This window comes from Petromyzon marinus, chromosome 5 (genome assembly GCF_048934315.1).
Source record: "Petromyzon marinus isolate PM22_M1 ecotype Great Lakes invasive population chromosome 5, UKy_Petmar_22M1.pri1.0, whole genome shotgun sequence".
Taxonomy (NCBI): Eukaryota; Metazoa; Chordata; class Hyperoartia; order Petromyzontiformes; family Petromyzontidae; genus Petromyzon; species Petromyzon marinus.
The window spans coordinates 16,573,974-16,598,788 of NC_133671.1; the positions used below are offsets into that span (position 1 = coordinate 16,573,974).

Here is a 24,815-nt window from a genome sequence, read left to right on the forward strand (position 1 = left end):
CACCCAGCCACCGCAGCAGTGTGGCAGGTAAAATCTGTGCCTTAAAGCAATTGTGTGAGTCACCTCTGAACCCATGTTTAACCAGGACCAGAACAAGACTCTAAAGACCCTGTCATGTGCAGACCCGCATTGGATAAAGATAATTCCCAACACGCACCACCCATCGTGACACGGATATAGTACCAACATGAATAGCAAATCACACGACATTGACTTTCAACTTCGTTTTGCTCATTAACGAGGTTTTAAAACTCACACGTCACAGCATGAGACAAACCGAGGTATTTTCCCCGTAAAATAATATATATTTCATTTTGGGGTTTATTTAACATTAACAACACTGCAGTGAAATTTTGATTTAAAGCTTTCGTGACTGCAGTGATTGATATTCTTGGTTCTTTCGGTAAAGTCACGTTGAAGGGAAACAATAAAATAATAATATATAAAACAATAAAATTCTCACGACGTTTCGACTGTAACACTGCAGTGTTCTTGTTTATCCATGAAAGCCTCATTTAGGCTTCGATAAAAAAAATTCCAGGAAGGTCATGCATTGGGATGTCTTATGCATATTACATGCACTGCTCAAATGAGAATTGGGCAGTGCTGCCCTGAAGGCGCCAATGCGTCTCATGCATCTGGTGTGAGCTTCGACGCATTTGTGGCTTTTTTCCTGTGCTCTCATGCTAACGCACGAAACTCGCACACACTTATCCCAATACAAGAGACAAATTGTCCGCACCTGGATCTGGGATACCCGAGAGTGCAAGCAGCAGGCGAATGACAGCGACCCATCTGCTCTTGACAGCTGGCCCGATCGGATCCGCGAGACCGAAACACCCTCCCCTGGACCCTCGCCGCCGTCCTTTCAATCAACTCTCACGCGGCGATGGACAACCAGTCGCTCCCACCGGCCACTCCTCTCCCTTCATCCGTTTGCCATCTCACAACTTAAGCGCTCTGCCCCGAGTCCGGGTTAAAGGTCAGCTAAAGGTGCAGCCCCTGTCATTTCTGCTCACACCATTTCTCGAGAGACCCTTGAGAGTAAGGGTTCGACAACCAAAATAACAAGAGGAGCCATATTTTTTTTTCGAATTCGGTACAAAAATCAATATTTCAAGGTGCCGCAATGCAATGTGAATATATGCGCACAAACATTACGTCACCAAGAAGTTCGTAACCACCCCCTGCTCGAAAGGCTATTTGACCTATTCTTCCGCGCTGGCCAGATGTCTCGGAAGAAATGGGAGTACCCACACTTGACCGCAACCACACGCGGCTTGACAATCAACTAACTCTGGTGCACCTGTTGATGCTGCTGGGTACACGGAGGCAGGGTGATATCAAGAGACGGACCCATTGCTTCAACTGCCGCGCCCAGGGATCGAACCGGCGACCTCTGGATTGCAACGTCCGGTGTGCTGACAATGAACGCCACGGCATCACCCTCGAACTAGGAGTAGAAATGCAATACTCCTCTGACGTGGCCATTCACTGCACATAACAACCAATGTGTTGACTTCACATATACATCTAGTAGTACTAAATTTATCTACCCGGGAGGGATGGTGGATACAGTCGACTTCTCCCCCAGCCCCCTCCCTAATCGTGGACGATGAAATCCATACAAGTCCAAAATTGTGCATTGTTACTGAAATGCCATGGGATCAGTGATGTGGTATGCATAAAATATTAATTCAGTGGTTTCAAGTCATTACTTAAAAAATCCAGATATTAGAGTATTTAAAAATCATCGTGTATATATTTTTATTTACAGCCGTTTTTATTATCTACTTGTTAAATTGCTAATTTTATATGCAGCATTAATTTCAGTGACACTATCTGCTTGAATGAGATACGAGCACGCCTTGCAGGTGACATTAAAGAGAAAGGATTTCAGTTGCAGTCTCATCTTGCTCCTGTCAGCACACTGCAGTGTCATCAGGCTTAGTGGGAAAAATGTGTACGTATGAACCAAGCAAGAAGCCTCGAGTGAATGACTTGAATACATTGAGGCTATACTGGCATGCAATTGAGGCCAACTGGTATGAAGATGTCTTGTTTCCAGATAACAGCAATAGGTAAGGACTATAACAAAAGTCTATATTTTTTTTAAATCACGAGTATTCCGCATACACACAATGGCTTGCATCGCGAAAGGAACTTTGGTATTGAATGATATTCTGAGATATATATTTAGACTGTACAAAATGTACAGAAGGAAAATTAAAAAAAATCCACACCTTTGTCATTACCACTGCCTAAAATAAAAACATTCAACACGCAGTAATAGGACACTATTTTGGAGAGCTGTTCTTCCGAGCAGAATGGTAATCAGAGTAAAAGGGATAATGGCTCAAACGTTATCTTCCTACTTCTGTCCTTCATATTTCTTTTCCAGTTGTAAGATAGTGATGATGGAAAAGGTAGATTTTTTTTCACTCTGCCACTTTCGGTTAAATTAAGATGGAATATAATTCTATTTTTTTTAAGATCATACAATTATAACACTTTATATTTTAATATGTTGTGCTTTATTGTTTAAGACAGATTTAAAATAGCACCACTTTTGAAATGTTTTCTGGCTTTTTCTCATATACTACGGCTTTAGTAGCATTCTAAGTCAAGCATGATTAGAATAATACATTTATATGAATTCTTTTAAAATGAATTAAACTTATATATAGTAAAAAAATGTAGTTGCTGAACATTGGAAGGGTGCTTCCAGTGATATAAAAATTATCCTTGATACAGGATCTCTCTATTTATATCATAATGGGGTAATTAAAATAATACATTTTATTATTATGATTACAATACTGGGAGAATGGGGTATACATTATGCCAAATTTGAAATAACCCACAAATTACTTCACTGGGGTAAAAGTCCTTGGCAAAAATCTCGCACAGATTACACCCATCTGTGAAACATAGCGCCTACGTGACAGCCTTGTGCTACGAGAACAGCATGGATAGCCGGTGTACATATTGTTGTGTTTATTGTTGCTACTCAATTTGTAAATAAATCAAATCAAAGACAAATGGTACTATTCACACGTTTATAGAGGGCCCTAGAGATCTGGCAGCTCGCTCCTTTCTGGCATGAATCAGCCAAACACAGGTGTAAGGGTGTGAATTGGGATTATATCCACCAGGTGGATGTAAGCCAAATTCATGTATCGGCTAGAACTGCCGGCAGAAGGTGATGCAGAATTCGTTTGTGATCTACCAGTCAAGGTGGGTGTGGAAAGGGCATGGCAAAGGGCATGTAATAGCTGTGCCTAATTTACATCTCCCAAGTTAAAGCTGTTGGATTTAAAATATATATAAAAGGTCACTACGCGAAAAGGGGCTTTACCTGACAGAATGATTCAACTTTAATGTAGTCGCAATTTACATCCTGGAATTCCTCCAGCCGTTAGCTAGAGGATTTGTAGCTTGAATAGCAGGCAAGGTGTAACTCACTATTCAGTAGCAAAGTGGTAGAGTTAGGGTTTATGTGATAGAGGAAAAAAAGGCACAAATGCATAGAGCACACGGTGATAGCAGAGGAAGAAAGGCTGCGGGAGAAAACACAGACAATGAGGTAGAAGGGAGGACAAGAGCACTCATAATACTTTTCAGATCTCATCAAGCCAGACTAAGGCACAATTAAAATGCACAAGAGCAGGAAAAACACTCCTTTGAAATTTTGTGTCCAAAAAGTCCTGACACTCTTTTGAACCTTTCCAGGTTAAATATATGGCACTATTGTGTTTTATTAGTGTCAATCGAGACTACGGTGGATGTGACAATATAAAGCCTTGTTAGGCACAAGCCCTGCCCCATTGGATGTTCCATGCCCCACCTGAATGCGCTCGTTTTGGCACTGGGATGTGCCGATGTCCACGACCCCATTGGCTGAAACTACTTTGGAAAATCTCAGGTGGATCTGTCAAGGATGCTCCAAGTTGAAGAGGTAAATAGGAATGAGTAGGCCACGTTTTTACAGATCCTCCAAACATTCACCAAACGATGTGAATCGCATCCAATTCGACTTACCAAAAACGATGGAGAAGCACCCATCTCGATGGGTGACCATGAGCCATTGTTGGAAATTCCACATTCCCATGGTGGGGGTCAGTCCCCCATTTGGAAAATCACTGTTCACTTCCCAAAGAGGGATGGTAGGCTAAGGAAACCCCTGAGTGGGATTTATACTCACAGATTTCCAATTGAGAGTTAGGTCCTCCAACCTCATTACCACCCGGCCATGTAACAAGTATAATGATTTATTTTTTAGTTCAGGGTCAATAAGTGGAAATCCAAGGACCACTCTCACACCACCACCATGCTCTCACACGCATGCATTCATGCACACACGCATGCATGCATGCACACACTCACACCACCAACTCACGCACAAAAGAATATACACGGACGCAGTTTCAAAAACATTGGGGTGGAAGATTATCACATTCTAGCTGTGCCTGTTTCCTCCCAACTTCCATTTGGGTTGACATAGCTGCGAGCTAAATATACTTCCGCTGAGTCAAACTTCCCCAGATACTCCCCCCTAGATTTGCGATCGGTGTTTGCAATCCCAAGTGTCACTCTTGTTCTCCAGGGGTGTTTTGGTCCTGGGCCATGACACTATCACTGTCACTTGTCCTGGTTTTCCCAGGATAATTCTGTTTTTGAGGTAGCTGTGCTGGGAAGTCTTCCCGGGGATATTAAAAGTGCCGGTTTTTTGTTAGTTGCCGAACAATACATTACTCAAGGCAATGTAATTACATTTAAATGTGGCTCTCCCTCTCGTTTTTGTCATATTCTTCTTCGCATGATGTGCTGTATTTTTGGGGCAACCCTAGCTGGCAACCAAAGTTCCCTTGGAGCTCACTAACACAGTACCATGGTACACAAGGACTCCTATTTGGTCTCGTTGGTGCCGGACTCTGGCACCCCTGGACTTCCTTGGAACTCGATAGGCCTCGATGATTCTGGATTTGGGACTGGTATTGCACCCTGACCCTAATTTCCCCTGGGACTCGTTGATTATGTGCCCCGGCAATCCAGATGCCCCTGTGGCCTCCTCTGGGACTCATTTGTGGGTTGTTTGACCCTGCATCGTACCCTGTGTTGCCGTGCGTCCCCACTCTTACACCGCATCCCCTTGGCCAGATACCACGTTGTTTTTTCCCCCCATGCTTCCCTCATTTGTTCCATGGTTTCTGTCCACAGTTGGTGTCCCTTCTGCTTTGTGCAGTCTCGAGTTTCAGTTACATTTGGAGTCTTAATGAAAACTGTTGTCGTTGCTGTAGCTGTTATAGCTTTATTTATGTTAACATTTGTGTAGCTTACACTCGCCAGAAGGCCACCATCTGCGTCTAGAACAAATGCTTCTTGAACTGCAAAATCTTATTTTATTACAAACGTCATCAAAGTGTTAAGACAGCCTTATGAGATTAAGCTACGCCTCCAATTCAGTTCATCTTGTAATTTGCACACAATCCCACCACCAAATATACACGCCAAAAGGAGAAATCCTTTACTACATATATTCGAGTGAGTAAACATAAAAAAAAAATATATACAGTACAATGGCCACTGTATTTTAGAGGCTTCAATGAGAATTCGAGAAATGCTATTTTGGTTCTTCTAAGACTTTTTTTAAATAAAAAATGTCACCGTTCTATTAATTTTTCATGCCTGATGCAATTTTAAACAGTATTACAATAATACAACCTAAACCGCGAATGAATAATGTACTTTTCATGCCCAAAATATCTCAAAAAGTATGTCATGTAACATGTCACAGCATTCCTTCAAGCAATCAATAGCAATGAGCTATTGACTCAATATTAAACATCGAAAGATGAGGTAGCTGGGTGGCTTAGGAAGGCGAATGTCCATGTCAGAGTTATGACCTAACATTTATGGGAAGTAAGCCCTGCGTACCTACTCGAGCTAGTATTACCTTGAATGGTTTGAGCCCATCTAACGATGATTGCTCCAAAATACTCCTCTAATACTGTCACAATAACTCAGGAGGAACTACTCACCCTCACAGTTGATATATAGTGGATGTAGACTTTTGAAGATTGTGCTCACATAGTTTTTTTTTTTGGGGGGGGGGGGGGTAATTCCCGAGAGTGTGGCACAATTCTGTTGCTATAGGACGTTCTAGAATGGATTTATAATCACTTGCTATGGAAAAAAACTGGAAGGAAAAAAATCCATACCTCAAAACAATAATTCCCAAAACAACTTTGTACCTGCAATGCTGACACAGGTGAGAACAGCAATTTGTCCTTTTACCTTGTTAAGGTCACACTTTATATTGTGATTTGTCGACCATACTTTTACAATAGTTGAGTGCATGGTTTGTACGAGTCGTTTTTGTAATCCTTATATGCAATATATAATTTGGCTGTAATTAGTGATTGTTAACAGATGTCTGTAAGACAAGAATAAATTAGTTATAGTTATATTGCCAACTTAAATTTTATTCTGTTTTCCATGAGTAATTTAATGTTTGGAAGTTCGTTAAATATTCCTATAGAGTTTAAACACAAAACATTAACACACGTGCCAATTAAATCAATGAACTACTGTAGGTATATTATCATATGAATGGTGGGTTCAGAGGAATCAAAATAAAACGCATAAAAGTACCGTGTTGTTTAATTTTATCCCAAGAGGGAGCACCATGCTTTGGACACTGATAGCCTTGGGCTGGCTTAAGGCGAGCCAAAAAAATGTATTTTCAATCTCCAACTACCCTATCCTTTTTTTTATGAAAACACTAGAAAATAGCAAAAATATTATTTCAATAAATAATATAAAGCTATAGTAAAGCTGCAGGTGGTGCATTTAAAAAAAACAGCAACGTTGAAAGCTACTATATATTAGTAATTTATATTACAGCTATGCATGGCTTGTGGATATTTCGCTGAATCGATTAAAGCATTGGTTTTTCACAAGCAATGCAGCAGATGGCTTGCTGAAGCGATGTGCTCTCATGCATCCGATATGCAACTCACATACAGCATTTCTGTAAGAGTTCGCAAGATTTCCGAAGTGCTCATCCTGGCCATCATTTCATGCAGAGAAAGCAAAGTCCTTGCATAGGAATGAGCAGTCCAAAGAGCCAATGAAAATGTGCAGTTCTCTCTTGGCCCAATCATGATTATTTTTACTGTCCTCCACAATCTGCACTATAGCCAAGCAATTTCCTCTGGTCGTCATGGCTGGGTGAGTCATTAAAAGAAATAAAGCTTGTGCAGACTGCTGATGAGGCAATTAGTATAAAAGCATTTCTGACTGCATTGACTGCTGTCTTGAGCGTGAATCGCTGAAGGCCAGCAGACTCTTTATGCCTCAAATTGTGACATTAAATTATATGTATTTTTGTACTCTGATCTTCAGTTGCATCCAATAAATAATGGGAACGACTCGGTAATTCCTGTACATTTTAATGTAACCATAGGGTAAACGGAACACTTGTCAAAAAATGTAAGTAAACAAACCAAAACCCCATTTTTTTTTAACTTGAAAAAAAAAAGTAGTTACTGACTTGCACCGACAAAAAAAAATTAAACAAATCGAACACTTAATTTTCCACACAATGTCTGAACCCTTAAGAATTTCAACGCAATATTTATTTTTCTTCACAAACCAAAGCTAAATTTAATATCACAGGTTAAAGCGAAGGATCCGTGGCACCATCATATGGCACCAGCTAAGGCCTCCAGGTGATGACTTGAAGAGCAATGTGGACCGCGTTCGCCACGGCAGCACTCGCGTCGCTCCGGCACCCTCCCAGCAAGGACACGCTGGGGAGCAGAGCCTCGCGTCCCTCTGGGGCCTCTGCCAGGGCCGTGATGGCTTTGATGGCATTGAGACGCACCTCACTTCGTCCATCTGTCACCAGTTCCACAAGTGGATGCACTGCTTCGGCCCCCAGGGCTGCATACTTGCCTGTAACAACACAACGTGTCAGTCAGGCCAGTCACGTCGCGTCCGGATCAGAAATGTGAGTGTAGAAGTAGTATCTCTCTTGAATCTTAATCGCAAAAGAGAAAAGTCGTACTGTGGTGTATTATCGCAACAATTTCATGCGAGTTAAAAAAAAAACTGTGGTGTGTATTAAACTCTGGCGCCACTCGCTTGCTGTATCTATATTTGCTCTTGTTTTAATCCCAACTGATCATCTTTATACTTTCTAATCCTACCCTATTCCACCAATCCAAATACAAAAAGATATGTTGTGTAATATTTTTTATGCAATTTTAAATTCAATGGCACAAATTAAGTGGCATGAGGTCTGGCATTTATGAACCATGAATGTAAATGATGATGTATTATTGTTGTGGATGTTAACAAAGGGCAAATTACAGTTGTACACATGCAGTGTGTATATTTTGGAATTAGTAAGATGGGAAGCAATTATACACATATGGTAACACATCTGCACTTTTGTGTAGTTGAAAGTTTCTGTTGAATATTATCCGTATTAAAGTAGTGTCAGTTGACATGTTACATTTTTTTCAATCTAATAGTACTGCATTGTTTTTATTGAAACAACCATATGTTACACTGTTTAAGTGTTATCTCATTGAAACATATATACGCCAATTACACATTCAAGCATACAGGGCAGAGACCACTAATACCAATACCATGTATCATAAGTTACTGATTAGATAATTTAGTACTTACACAATATTTCCAAATTTATAAGATTTACCCATATCTCTGTGACAAGCTCGAAGGAAAAATGGAGCCTTGATTATCAGCAGTGGTGTGTGGCATAAGGGCTTTAAAACCTGCTTCCTCAATGACAATACACTAAACCGCAAGCTGTTTCACATGCAAACTAAAACTAAACTAATTTTATTTTACCAGGTAAGGCCCACTGAGCTATATAGCCCTTTTTCAGAAGCGACCTGGCCACAAACGATAACTCAACGAGGTGGCTTATCGTGTGGAAATTTCTAGTCGCCAAATACTTTAAACACTCTAAAAGCATATTCCTAAATGTGGAGGGGAAAACCGGAGGACCCAGAGAAAAATCCACACAACCACAGGGAGAACACGCAAACTCCAGATATACAGGTGTCAGGGTTGGGATCGAACCCACAACCTCCTGCATACCAGGTTAGGTAGTTAATATCTCACCACCGTGGCAACCTTGGAAGTGGGATGAGGGGAAGTAATGTTGTTTCCACATTGTGGAAATGTATATGCTTTACAATGTCACATTTTAACCGTCACAAATGCACCCTCACCAATTAACCTCCCACAACTAATTCAGTATGTGTGCCTGGTAGGATTGTCACTCTCTATAGACGTTGACCTCAGTTCCCAGTGATTTGGATATGCAACGTTGTACTGTACAGGATATACTGCATAAGTATACACGTGACGCAAAATATTTTTTTGTTTAGAACCAATGGCAGCCACACCAATTTTGCAATTGCAATCATAATAAGGAACTGGGGATTCAAGGCAGTGCCACTGAATGGCTGAACCAAAAATCGGATGAGGAAATTATGAGCACAAATTGCATCGGTGCAATGACAATTTAAAAGAGAAAGCTGTCACTGGCAAAAACAAGCAATGAGAAATATGTCACCTTGAGTTGTGACAGCTATGGTCATGATAGCACCAGCTGCATTTCCCCTCACATCAGTAGAAGAGTCAGATAGAAGTCCAACGAGTACGGGCACCAATTGTTTATCACAAGCTTGGTTCTTGCCTTCTAGAGACACTCTGCGAAATACAGAAAGCAATAGTTAAATATTGTTATTTCATATCCAGATACAGTATTTCATCGGTATTGCTTTGGTAATGATAGAGAGCATTTTATATGTAATAACGACAGTAAAATGCATTACATATGATGTCTACATAGTAATTTGAAAGACTACAACCAAATAATCCAGAATTCACCCAATCTCATCAGATTTCAGCAGCGAAGCAGGTCTGAACCACGCATAACCGGTGTTATCGGTGATGAAATGTGGATCTGCATGGTGGACAGCAGAGAGAGAGAGAGAACAGTGCAGCAAAATGCATTGTTGTACTGTACTTCTATGCTCTCCACCTTCACGAACCCTCACTGCCCAGTGTGATGAAGTATGGTAAATTAACCCCGTAGCCCTTTTCCAAAGGCCTTCTTCCAAAGGGTTATACTTGTGTACATATACATTGCTATTTTGTACCCCAAAACAAATTACCCAGCTTTAAATCTAGAATTACCCTGCCAACACCAGACATAGAGTGAACAATGTGTATGTTTCCAATATACTCGAATTAGTAGGTGTTTAATTTACAATATTAATTTCGTATGTTCTTTATTGTACAGGCAAGTAGGCTTTATATTAGTTGATAAGTTATCGTAACCTGCATTGGGACAAAAACAAATGTTCATTACGGCTGCTTCTGCCTATTTTGCCCTGTTTTATTTTATTCCAATTGTGTGCTGTTGGTATTATGTCATGAGACAAGGTATCCATTCAGATCTCTCGCAGAGTAATGCATTATTCTGTGTTATAGAACAACCCATTGAAGCAGACTTCAGATAACTACTTCTGAGATCCTTTAAAAAGACCTTTATATCCCCATTAGTTGCACTAAAGATTCATTGCAATAGCAGTCAAATTGAGAAGAAAAAAATGTTTCCTTGCGCCAGAATTTATTTTGCCAAATTACGTGAAAATCCCAATTTTACATTACAATTTGTTTAATTTCGTGCAATGATTGGTAACTGGATGAGCCCATCAATTCGCTACACTTGAGAAACCGGTTTAATCACAGGTGGCTGTGTAGATTGGATTCCTGCAATCTCCTGAATGCCAGCTCAGTGCTCAGAACACTTACCACTTGTTTGATTAAATCACATTTACACATCATAACACAAGTATGAAATATATATGGTTGAAATGCAGCATTATCATTCATCTTTTGTGTACGCATATGGTGTATATATCCATGCACCTTTCTGCCTATGCATCATTGATCTTACAACCATGTGCTGCTGGATTAGCAGCTATTTCTGCTTCGCAAGTCTATTTTTGTACTGCTCTTGTACTCCTGACAAGTTCTTTGTGAAATCGTCTGTGACTTGGCTGTAACCAACAAACATGAAACCTATTAGATGGGGTGAACTCAAGTTTACGTTGTGCTTGTCCAGACTGAGTTTCAGAACGCATATTGCGACCGTTCCCTGACGTGGGTGTTAGCATCTCCATTGTAAATTAATTCGTAATTGTTATCTTTGCCAATTTAGTGCACATTACAAGCATTGTTATAAAAAAAAAAACATTTCACGATGTTCACACACCACACCAGGTACTTATTTGAGTCGACCGAGGGGAGGCACCTGGTGTTGGCCGTGAGCAGGAATTGAACTGGGGTCGCTGAGTTCGCAGACGCGGTGCCCTTACCGTTAGAAAATATATATATACACACAGACACACGTGCACGCAAAGGGTTTATATGCTCTCAATGCAATATAAAACACCGTTGTTGCACAGCACTTACGTAATGTTCATCGTAGCACGGGCTGCTTTGGCACGTATCCGCTCAGACTCATGAAGAAGCAATGTGAGGAGCACATCTACGGCACCGACTTCAAGCGCTTGCATCGTATCCACGGCCAAGCAGAAGTTCAGCGTGTCCAGAATTAGCTCGCAGATTTCATTCAACTCCGAGCGCAATTTCTTTACCAAACAAGGCACCAACCCAGCTTCAACTATGCCAAGCGCGCCTGTTAACAAAAAAAAAGATGTCTTCATTAACCTACATGTGGGGTTGCACTTACCTCCATCTAGACCTTGTCTGAGAGGGAAGTAGAGACTCATTACAATAATTCATTTAAATTTTATAGTGCATCTACAAGAGCAGCATTAGTTCTTGAGTTCTATATTGTGCAGCAAGTCAATTAATCTCCAGGAATGACAAGATAGCTTAATTATAGGCAGTGTATATCTGCCACAGTTTCACATTAATCTGTGCTTTAAAACGAAACTAAATTAAGCAATTGAAAAGCTAACATTGAATTTTCGTAAATATTTAAAGGTACAGTATTTTATTGTTTTGCTTTATAACACGATATGTGACCGACGCTACAGCATCCAATGAGGCCCCTCGACTGTTAATTATCTCAACATTGTGCACACTTAATTGCAGCCGCTCCATAACCTTACACTGCATGAATAGGGTTCTCAATTTTTTTTTCGTGACAGACTTCAGAAAAATAAGTCTCACATCTACCGTCGCATGAAGTTACTTTACTGGGTGTTTTTTTTTAAAGCCTCAAGGGAAACAATGAAACAAAGAATGCTGAGAATATATTTTTTTGTGTTTCTCGATTACTGTTGGGCTTGGCGACAGCATGTTTTCTCGAGCCTCTGAGGCCTAAAATTTGTTGAAATAAGCACATTTCACCTCAGTCCTGCTGATGTCTTAAAGATACATTGCCTTATGTGCACAATCCTGCAGAAGGATGTTGATCATCCTGCTGTGTACGCTTCCTTCTTTACATTTAATTTGATTTATGTTTTGCAATAATAGATAGACCATCGTACATTGGTGTCATGGTCAAATTCATAGAGGTTGGAGGAAAAGAAAGAATTATCATTCCTGACTGGAATTTGTTGTGGGGACTCTTGTGGTAAAACATTCTGTAACCTAGTGTAGCGTCCTCGCCTATACACCAACTGCAGTGAAAAGGGAAAAAAATGAACATTTTTAAGGAGCGATAAAAACACACCCAAAGCTGGAAATTGCAACGTTTCAGGAATCATACGTAAATAAAATCAACTGAATCCGCGTGTAAATGTTGATGCTTACAATATACAACGCTTAAATCCCCATATATGCAGCAAATGTCACTTTGCAAAGTCAATCATAAATTAAGGAAATGTGACGTGTTAATAGTTCTTCATATACAATGGATGACAAATATAATAGGTGTCTATGATAGCTTGGCAAGTGCATTACAAATGCTGACACATTAATTGACAGACTTATTTTCGTTAGATCTCAATATGTAAGCCTAGAATTGTATTGCAGGAAACTTAAGATGGTAGTTTTTAGATTAGAAACGTGAAGTGATATATCTCTGCACGCAATTTTCTGTCATCAAATTGTATATGCTGCAAGCAAAGTAGTAAAGATAACGAGCTTTACAAGTGGTCCCATCGAATTGACTTGTCTCTATTTTGCGCTTCAGAGCCAGAGGCACCAGCAAGACTCCAGGCTTGCCGCACGCATGGATACCAGTGGCTCAAGCAAGGGGTACGGTGGAAGAGAAAGATGGTGATCGTCCACAGTATAGCCAAGAATTGTGCCACCACAGGCCCGTCATCGTTTCCAATGGCACAGACTCGGTTATAAACATCATGTACGCCAAAGGCTCGCTGTGGAATTTTTTAGCAACCTCAGAATCCCACGTGGCAGACTGCGCTCATAGGAGGCGAAGAGAGAACAAAGGAGAGACCTTGCCTGGTCTGCCGGCCATTATGACACGACTGCGCAATGACCTTGCAGTCAGGACAGCTTTCAGCGCTCCGGTGAATATCATTTGGACAAAAGCTGACTACCTCAAAGACCTTTGACTGTATTGGTGCATTAGCTTATATTCCTCAAGTTCATTGACATTCTTGAGTCCATATAACCACGGATATAGTGGAGAACAACAATGTTCACTTTCAAAGAGTTGATGTTGACAGCATTCAAAAAATGTGTTGAATGGTCAATCATGAATTACCTTCTTGGGCAGCTCAGAGGCGGTTATGTAAGCATTATGAAATAAATAATAGGATATATATTTCCACACTGCCCTATGTAAAGCATTTGAAGCCCAGAATGTTTGCTTGGTAAGCACAGGCAGAATTAATCAATTAATAATCAGCATGCGTAAGCTGAGAATGAAGATTGCGAATGCTCAACACAGACACCCTTACCATGGCTAACCTTATGATAATTGAAAAATGTACTTCGAATGGGACGCGTAAAAAGGTGAGAAATTCAGGGAGGTTAAGATAACTGCTGTTTTCAGTCTTTTGTCTACTGCACCCAAGCATGAAGAGCAGATTAATGTGTACTGGATTGTATATGAGAGTAGGCATTGAGCTTCTTGGTCTAAATCTACATTTCTCAAAACCCATGAGCATAAAAAGCCACTCAAAGAGGTGAAACCCTTTCTTCATGAACATGTAATAGTAATGGAAACGGAACAATTGTTCAACAACTTACGTTGTAGCTTCCTGCAGTGCAGGCAGGCTGTGCAAAACTTGATTTCATATTATTCAATATTGTAATTTTTTATTTTAATTATATAAATGGCCAATAATAACAGTTTAATTAAATATGCATGATATCAATACAATGTAAATATTTATTCCTAAAAACACAATTCACAGTGTGTGTACATAACTACCCGGTGCATTTGATTATGTGATTATGCATACATTCATTTAAATATTGTTAGGAGGTGTAGTTGATTATTGCAGTTCAACTATATATATAAAAGGGAAATTTGTGAATGTGTGTCTGTTCAACATGTTTAGAATACTTCCCAACATGCAACAAACTTGAAATTTGGCATGTGGGTAGCTTCCAGACTGTACACAATGCAAAAAGTATAAAATATATATTTATTTTATACCTGTGACTTTATCGAAAGAACCAAAGAGTATGGATTCCTGCAACTATGAAAGCTTCAAATCTAATATAAAAATAGACTTTTGTATTTGGGGAGGGGGGGGCGCAATAATGGATATATTTTGCACGGCAAGTGAGCGGTGACGTCACATCTGTGATGTCACCCGCATGCGGCAGCGTCACGCAGTGTGCCTGCTGACGTCACGCATCCCCCCCCCCACCCTCCACGTAGGACGAAGCCGGGTAGTAAAGCTAGTTATAAATATATTAAGATTGGTATTGGCCGAACACCTTTTCAGATACTCTTTCCTATCTGAAGTTTATTTGTTTATTTTCTCTTAAGATGAATAACTCTAACCCAGTGTAAGTAATGCTTGCAGCATATTTGATATATTTCAGTGAATTGTATTAAAACATGCAAATAACATGTCACAGTCCAGCCTCTGGTATTTTGCAAATGTTTATCATTAAATAAACTCGCAGAGAAAAAAAAAATACGCAGGATTTTGTTGTTGTTGCGTTAACATCTAAGTAAATGAATATCAATTACAGCATAAGTGTACTCTTTGCCATTGTAATAGCAACTGCAGTCTGGTTGCTAAGCTACCAGAAGCATATATTGTATTTTCCCGCATATAACCCGCGGGGTATACCACTTTTTACAAACAAAACAAGCCCCTGCAGGGTATATGGAGGTGAGGGCTATCCCAAAAGTATTTTACACGTGTGACATGTCATAACTCGTTTAATTTTTTCATGGTAGGACTATCCACTATGCAACACTTACCTTTGACTAAAGCACTGCTGAATAAATCACTCACACTAAAATTGCACATGTTATCACATTTTTAATTATTCGAATCGTTTGTACAATGAAACGACAATGTTTAAAGTGGGTGCACTTTGTTTACCGTAATACTTTCAGTGGCTGTAGGGGGGTGCGAAAGTTTCAGCTCAGGCTATGGATTGCACAATGGGAAGGGCCTTAACAAGCGTTTAACAGACGCGGAATAATAATTGCTGAGTCCCTTAGGCCGCTGCTATTGGCTGAGCACTATACAGTCGCAAACATGAGCTTTGTTTCAAACTTCCAATGGCTTTGTTGCCAGGAGGCAATGGCGTTACCGTAGTGCTGCTATTGTCTGCGCAGTGTGCAATCTACCAGTGCTAAAACTGTACAGGGGTAACTACCAGTCAAGTAGCTGTAATATGATGAGGTCGAATGCTGGTAAGCCTAACAGTACGCTTACTTACTTATCTACCAGTTATGTGCTACTTATTTATTGGATATTTACTTTTGTTACTTATTTACTGTTTTAAGTTTACTCGTTTCCGATTAGTTTGTTTTCTTTGTGCACGTTATGATTTTAATGTTAACAATTGATAGTGGGATGTATTACAAATGTAAACTTTGTATCAATATGATGGAATTAAGCTGCAGTAACGACGTTAAAGATATGAATGCATGCGGGGTATATGGAGGTGCGGGCTATCTGAAATTTGTTTTACACAAAACGCTATTTTTGCGGGGTATATGTGAATGCGGGTTATATACGTATGCGGGCTATATGCGGGAAAATACGGTACACAATTAGGTAATCGAGTATGCCTGAACTATCACGATAACAAACACCCTGAAAAATATTATTGTTCAATATACTAACCCAAAGTGCTTCACAAAGAAATATGATTTAAAGCTTTCGTGACTGCAGTGATTCATATTCTTGGTTTATATATATTTTATCATTTTATTGTTTCCCTTCAACATGACTTTACGGAAAGAACCAAGAATATAAAGAAATATGAGTTTGTTTGCGAGTGTTCAAAATATATACACCAAGTGAAATGTCATAACCATGCTTGAACATAAAATAAAAATGCAGTCAAACTCCATTAATCCACGGCAATGTGGGGAGGACCTCCCCATAGATCTTAACTAAACTATAAATTCAAAATATCCATACGGTCTGATTTATCTGAAATTCTTCCAATTATTTGCAAATCGACCTTCCTTTTATCCACAATTCACTAATAAGAGGAAGGAGCCATGAACAGGTGCGGCATTCAGCCTATTCTAAACACAGCAGAGTTAAAAGAGACTTGTGGTGGAGTCGTGAGCGTACTGGATCACGTAAATTAGTATGTTGTTGATCAGTAAAAATGGGGGGGGGGGAAGCTTTAATTTCCCAAAGGGTAATGCAATTTTTGGTCCTATAATAAAAGCATGAATATACATGAAGAAAATAAATACGATCTAAAATTTTCTGATGATACAGTCATTATAAAACCAATGGAAATAAACTAAAGGAAATTATAGAAGACATTAATAAACAAAGCTAGAAAGTGTGGCTCAAGATAAGTATGAGCTGCAAAAAGCGAAGTACAACCAGTTGACTAAACAATCTGTTGGAGGAATGCAACTGGACAACACACGGGAGTATGTATACCGAGGGCAGTTGTTAAAAAAGGGATGAGAATCAAAATAATATCAAGCCATGGCCGAGAGCAGGCTGTAGTATTTCTTTTTCAACTTAAATACACCATACCAATTCACAACGATCGATAACCATCCCTTCTAAAGTTGTGTCTTGCCCAAGCCCTTTTTCTAACATAGTATACCACATATACGACAATAAACAGCTCCTGTTATGAGCAACGTTAACATTTATTGACGAGCTAACACATACTTTTTCCATATTTTTCACCGTATATTGTTTCTCAAGGATAATTTCTATGCACATGTGTAGGTTGTTACAGCTACAGGTACAAGTAATTGTATGGGAATTTAATTAATAGTGTAGCAAAGAGTTAATAGACTTGGTGTAATATAAGATTGCAATGTAAATTCTGCAATCAGGATTGGGTTTTTTTCAGCAAAGCTCTCATGTAAATTGTCTTCATCAAAAACTTACAGCGCATGGGTTATTTAAAACAGTTTCGTATTAGCATGTTGTAGTTAGGACCCGAATGATAATGTTGGGATGGTTTAATAATAAATAAGCAATACGCATATGGCTGTATTCATCCATTCTTTTCCCAGTCTGCTATAATCCAATTTGTATTCTCCGTTAAATTAAAATGTTCAGTTAATATTTACTTAAATAAATTAACATCCCCATCTCCATTCTAAATATCAATTCTCTTTTATTGCAGAACGCTATAATTTAACCGAATTTTTTATGGCATTTCAGCATATTCTGAGCATCTGTTACTATAGTTGGTATACTCACGATACTGGTGGAATTTCAACCACAATTCAAAAGTGAGTTTATTGATGAATACTACAGGCAAGAAGAATTGGAGAAAATGTTGTACAAGGCAAAAAAATGCACGCTTGTTTGCAAAATGAGAAAAGGTGTAATGTGTGTGTGCATGAGCCTATTCCCTCTAGTAACCAAACTGCCCTCTTGGCTGACATTTAACTTCTCTTGCTCACCTATTTTAAATCACGCTCTTTTGTTGCCATGCTGACTCCTAACTTCCAGACCTTTAAACTTATGTTGGGAGAAAACCTTCCTTAAAATGACCATGAGACAAAAGCACTTGAAACGTGATGGGTTTCTTCCAATAACATTCACAAAGGTGTTAATGCCCTGGTAGGTGACCCATATGATTTTATGTAGCATATGCGCAGAGTGAATTATTGATATTCTAAATGTTCATTGCAATATTGACTGACCAACAGAGCTATTTCATCTTCAGCATGACCAATGGTAGCGTGCAGCATGATTATAGCATCCAGCCGATGAAGTCCCACTGCCTGGAGCTCCATAACAATGTAAAACTGCCACACATTCTGTTCCGAATCCTCTACAGTGGCCTTCCCTGCCACCATAACATCCACAACTATTTCATGCCTCTAAAAATATATAATCTGTGAGATTTGAATTTTCAACATTGGATATATTTCAATAAATCTATCTATGTAAAAGTCAACATGTGTGTGGGTTTGTGGTGGGGTTTGTGTGTGGGTTTGTGTGTGGTCACGCGCTTGGCTCTCCAACGGTGGGGTTTACGTAAAATAAAAATAGCCAGGTACCATGCAGTAAGCCCCGCCTTGAGCAAGCGCTATTCCTTATTCAGATCCGTCAACTTTAAATTAGTTTAATTAGCGATTTAGTGCGATTTTTTGTGTGCTTCCCTTTTATTTATTTATTTATGACGCGAGCACGACCATACCAACTCAAGCACCTTTGGTGGGGGGGACGGCCCATGCCAAGTCGCACGCCTTCGGTGGAAGTGAGGGGGACATTTTCTTTCGCGTTCAAAATGTTATAAAAATACACTAAACGCTGATGTTAATTCTTCACTGTGTGATGTCCCCCCCACCCCGATGCGTGCAGTTATTACTACTATACAGTCGCTAGATGCTACCACTGTAGGCCGAAGGTATTACTGCACAGCGGCCAGGGAGATCGTGGCTGGGGGGGGGGGTGTCAGGGGTAGCAGCCCAGCCCCAGCCTGCCAAGGTGCCACCTCGGCCGGCTGGACAATCTAGGTGAGGCCGGAGGCTCTGCACGGGACTAGGCCTCACCACGCCACTCTGTCAGGTGAGTACTTTGTGTTATAGAGTCCATACATACTGCTATAGAGTCAGCATGTACTACTGTAGTTATAGCAGGTACCACCACAGTCAGTATGCACTGCTGTAATCATAGCAGGTACCACCACAGTATGCACTGCTGTAATCATAGCAGGTACCACCACAGCATGCACTGCTGTAATCATAGCCGGTACCACCACAGTCAGTACGCACTGCTGTTACATTTTAAAGAGTAGTTTTGAAAAAAAATAAAGACCTGGGCAATGCAGGGTACTTCCTGCTAGTTTCATATAAAACATTAACATTTCAGAACGAAGACCCTACACTACGTGTCCCATTACCTCTTCTGTCCGGTCACATGCCCTCTCGGGTTCACCCAGACTATTTCGTCCTTCCATGCCCCCTCTCTGCTTTCACCAGAGCCATGTCCCTCATGGACTCTCCTTGGTGCCCCAGCAAACGCCGCTGACAGAGAGGACCATTTACACCCTGGTTCTCCTTGGAACTGCAACTGGTGCCACGCGCCGTAGTGACCCCACATATGTCACTACAGACACAACAATTAAGAATTATAATACGTGCATGACTGAATTTGATTTCCTCTTGCAAAAATACACTATCATTGCTTCATAGAGGATTTACTTTTATTTCCAAGTTTGCTTGGAATTTAGTTTTGTTAATGTGAGATTTACTTTCAAGTCATGAAACACTGCAAAATTATTTTTCATTTACTTTCATGGGAAATTTTACTTTGCTGTCATAACTGCACCAATTATTTTATACTTGCTCTCATGCCCAGGTTTTACTTAGAATTGACTTTCCTATCACACACTCTCCCTTACATTCATTTGTAGTTACCTTATGCAACTATTTACTTGTAATTCAATGTCACACGTGGGAACTGGCGTGAGACTTTTTCCCCCAACTATTTTCGTATTATTAGATTAGTCAAGTAATAGAAGCAAAAATTAGTATCGCAAATTACTTTACTCATCCAATAGCTCAAATCTAATTATAACTTGGAATATAGGCATCTGTGGGACCATAGTGAATCCCTTCACTTTGCAAGTATTGACAGATTCAGTGCTCACCCTTGGAAATGCATGGCAGAGATAATGCAAAATATGTCCATAACAGCGATGATGACACCCTATCACGGATGTCCACAAGCAAGGTTGCCCCTTTCAACTTAAATTATTAACCTCATAGTCAACTTGAGTTCACAGGTCTGTGGTGACATACAATTTACCAGGAACTTGAAATCCCTTTCACAGTATGAGCAGCACACACACCATTGTGTTACATCAGTAAATATTCATCAGCAGCAATGCTGAATGTCTCTAGATAACAGGCGCATCATGGATAAGTGGATAATTTAAACACTGTACATGGATTTGCCGTTATATAAATAAGGTATGCACTGTAAGTACACACACAAGCATTCAATATTGCTCTGTAGGGCCTGCAATATTTAATCAATTATGTAATAAAACACGTGTCAGGTTTAAGATGTACATAAATATGTATATATTATTTAAGAATAATATACATTTGGAAAATATTGACTTAACAAACAGGAGGAAGGTTTAATTAAGCTTAAGAGTGTTCACAAGTGTGTATGCATGCATGTGCATACAGTGCTGCACTGTGTAGTCATTTCAGTACCGTGAGGAATTTCAGACAGCATTTCCAGGGTCTTGTGGGTATTCAATCGACAGATGTCTACATCATCGTCAAAGAGGTGAGACAGCGGCAAAATCAAATCCATGGACAAAAACATCGTCCTGTTAGAAGCATAAGAATGGACAAAAAGACATGTTAAACATTACAAACATGGTAAATATTGGTTAATATTGATTTTCATCCATTATTTTTATGCAGGACAGAAAAGCATACATTACATGGTGTTCATAATCTGTTTACACGTTACAATTATAGAATGAGTCTAACCATAGTAATATGGTTGTCTTCCTACAAATGTAATTAATCAGAGTGCAACGAAGAACTTAGTTGGCCCCCTACCGGGATTTTAATTCACAGCCTTCACACTGTGAGCCACACACTCAAAACAATATTCCACCCAGCTGAATATTTTATGCATATGATGCAAAGTTACCTGACAATGCTGTGCGAGACCATAATGGATAGGGCCTCTGTCGTCTTACAACGAACCGTGGCATCTTCGTCAACCAGCAGTGACCTCAGACACTCTAGACAACCTGTAAACGTAACACATTCATTCCCACCACAGCAAGAACACAGGTTAATGGTTTAGCTTTCTATTTCCACATACGGCACCGCTGTGTGGGGAACATTAAGAGTATGTTTGATGCAGACTTTGTTCACGTTGATGTTCTGAGAGCAAATGAGGCTGCACTCTGATGGCTTTCTCGTGAAAGTGTCTGTTGCTTTTTATTCAGTGTTTCCATTACCTTGGCCTACAACGTCTTCCTGCTGCTCAGCATATTTACCCCCTCTAAGGCTGACCTTCCCTGGCTCATTATATGAGCACTTTAATGTCTCGTCTGTCCAACAAACGCTTTCGTATAAGACGTTTTAAACTTGGTTGTTTTGAAACAGACAGAAGAGAGCATATAGGCAAGTGAATGTTCTATTGCACCATATTGTTCAGGTAGCAGTGGTGGTGTTTTTGTAAAAAATAAGAATACCAAAAAAATCTGTGTCCACGCACGATGAAACCTTGCCTCTACAGTTTACACCCTTTCATTTGTAATTTCAAACCTCAGTCAGCCTTCACTCCATATAACTAAATGCAATAGTAACATTTGGTGAGTCTCACGCAAGCGCATTATCAAAACGTGGCAGCCCTATAGTTGCCGGTGGCTCGTTGGCGATATGCCATATTATGCGTTAACCTATGACCTCTAGATCTTCAGCAGCCATGGTCATTCCAGTCATGGATGAATGCCTCCCCCAAGCCGTCACCAACACCACCTAGCACCTTCACGCGAGCTGATTTCATAGGTTACTACATCTCCTCGCGTATTCACCTAACCTCTGTCAGTACAACATTAACCCTACCTCGAACCCTTACAGACTCATTAATGGGAACAAAATAAACCATCAGACATAGCTCCTTCCCACATCTCTCTCCAGATAAAAGGTATGCTTTACACATTCCATAAGCCACACCGCCTTCTGGAAGTGTATCTTTTTGCAGTCAACTTTGGTTTAATAATACAAACTGTCGATCGGTATTGACATTCATCTTCCCGTCAGCAAAATCAGGCTTACTTAAAGTCACTGCTGATGAACTTCCCCATGTGTCAAGGCAATGTCTATTCGAAGCTGGGTCTGAGTTCGACGCAAACCTATAAAATACTGGCAGGTCGATCACCCGCGAGGAGTAGGAGGCTCTTACCGACTCGCACCGCCTCGTAAGCCATCTCTGGCTCATGCACCAAGTCGCACAGGGCCATGAGGGCTCGCTGCCGGGTCAGCAGCTCGGGCCCCTGCAACTCCCTGCACAGCCTGGGCAGCGCCCTGTCCCCGAAGGCCAAGGTGGCCTTGGTCGGGTCCACGTCCGGTGGCAACTGAACGGATGATCTCGCGTATAAGGCCATATTGCTAGGAGCTCGCACACACACACGCGCGGCCCACACTTTGCACTCTACTTATGGACGTTTTGTGAATTGTATTTAGCAACCGTGGCCGGGGATCGTATACTTTAAAATCTGTATATATATAAAATAATATATACCATTAAAAGAACAAGAACGACAAAGATTGACAGCTCTGCCCCCCAGCGTCACTTCCACGTGTGTGTGTGTTCGGCTCCGCGTTGTTTACGCTCCGTTGCGACGGCAACCGAAGGGTCCTGGCTAAGGGTGGGGGTAGAGGTTTGGGGGAGGGGAGGGTCCTTGAGTTCCCTTTCCCGCCCCCTCCCCTTGACCCCCAACGAATCAGCATTGAGCACCCCCCACACCCCCTCCCCTCCCCCACACTACAACCCCTCCCTTCTGCGGCGCTTAGGTGCCTTCCGCGATGCCTAATTCACTCAAGGTAACATGTCGTTTTTTAAGTGTTTAAGGAACCGCTGCCGGTGGCGTAAACAACTTGAGCTGAATTTAACACGTAGGCTTTATCGACAAATGTTATTCACAATAAGTCCAACCATAAAAAAAAGTTTTGTTGTGAAAGTTTTCATTTTATGAACTTAAGTTGAAATGGCTCTTACTTAACACTGGTTTGTAGTGGAACATCCGAATGGATGATTTCACTTAAAGTTGTCTTATGCAATCCAACCCCTGGCCCTCATCCTGCAAGTGAATTGATCATGACTCATGAATGATGGTGACAGGGTAATGCAGAGTGCAAGCACAGTGGTACACAAGCTAGGAATGAATACTAAAGCTCACCACATCTCTGTCATAAAAATATATAAATATACTTTAAGTGAGCATTTTAAGCGGTAACTCCTCATCGGAGTAAACGTTGACATAGGTGGAGACACCGTAGTTGAAAATATATACAGAAAAAAAAACATCTTGCCATTGGCTTGACATGGAAAACTGTGGAAAAGTCAAATCAAACTGGTGCTAAGGCATTGTTTAATTTGTGTAAAGTGGGATCCAGTGAAGTCCAAACTCAAAACAATCCTCAGTAATAACAATGCTGGAATAAATTTCGATTTAAAGCTTTCGTGACTGCAGGGATTCATATTCTTGGTTCTTTCGGTAAAGTCACGTAGAGGGGAAATAATAAAAATCAAACAAAATAAAATTATCACGACGTTTCGGCCACAACGCAAGCAGCCGTCCTCAGGTGAAGAACAGAGCTGTCGGAAAGACAGCTCTGTTCGTTAGGACGCTGTCTTTCCGACAGCTCTGTTATTATTTCCCTTCTACGTCACTTTACCGAAAGAACGAAGAATATGAAAAATGCTGAAATACTACTACTGTACCATAAATGGAAATGTATGTGGGTGTATATATAGGCGAAGTTTTGAGCCATCATCTCTCTTCAGGGTTATCTACAGCGACTCCTCTACTTACGAACATTCGACTTACAAACCTTCAGAGAAACAAACAAACCTGTCCGTATGCACAGTTGCCTATTTGGACCAAGAGTCGTAAGTTCAAACACCGCGCAATAGATGGCGGTGGTGGCATCTACATCTGCAGAACACGAATAACCGGTGGCATCTACATCTACAGCAGACAGTACAACTTTTAAAGCCATTCCCCGTGTTTAGTGGAATCGACGGGAGTAAAGTTGGACTTACGAACAAATCGACTTACGAACAGACCTCTGGAACTTAACTCGTTCATAAGTAGAGGAGTCCCTTGTGTTGGACTTTTTTTGCACCGTACGTAGCCAACCGTTGCCCATCGGAGGTACGGGGGGAAGGATTAAAACAAACCAAAATACACAAAGAAGTTCAAAATAAATAACGTTTCAATCCAGACGTAAAAGTGCATATAGCTCCAGTGGCTTCCCAACGCGTGCGAAATAATATTTCGCGTTTTGGCAGCCTGTGAACAATAATAATAACAACAACAATAAATTTTTATTTAAAGCTTTCGTGACTGCAGGGATTCATATTCTTGGTTCTTTCGGTAATGTCTCGGACCGCATTCGTGAACACAAAGCAGACCTA

General features: G+C 40.5%; 1 protein-coding gene across 1 annotated transcript; it reads right to left on the reverse strand.

Annotated features, from left to right (window-relative positions):
* Nucleotides 1–7,437: 7,437 nt before the first annotated feature.
* Nucleotides 7,438–23,038, reverse strand: RSPH14 (radial spoke head 14 homolog). The gene is made up of 6 exons (XM_032947159.2): nt 22,578–23,038; nt 21,312–21,414; nt 20,861–20,979; nt 11,527–11,752; nt 9,617–9,753; nt 7,438–7,959 (listed from the first exon to the last, which is right to left on the reverse strand). The coding sequence occupies exons 1-6, from the start codon at nt 22,777–22,779 to the stop codon at nt 7,721–7,723; spliced, it is 1,026 nt and encodes a 341-aa protein (XP_032803050.1). The 5' UTR covers nt 22,780–23,038; the 3' UTR covers nt 7,438–7,720.
* Between the last annotated feature and the right edge of the window lie 1,777 nt (nt 23,039–24,815).

What these genes read in the sequence shown, in the direction of transcription:
- RSPH14 (XM_032947159.2), bottom strand. Translation starts at nt 22,779, where the DNA reads ATGGCCTTATACGCGAGATCATCCGTTCAGTTGCCACCGGACGTGGAC. An exon ending in GCTGTCTGAAATTCCTCACG is followed by an intron (nt 11,753 to 20,860) that starts GTACTGAAATGA and finishes TTTTGTTAACAG; the next exon opens with GCGCGCTTGGCATAGTTGAA. An exon ending in CATAGCTGTCACAACTCAAG is followed by an intron (nt 7,960 to 9,616) that starts GTGACATATTTC and finishes GTGTTGTTACAG; the next exon opens with GCAAGTATGCAGCCCTGGGG.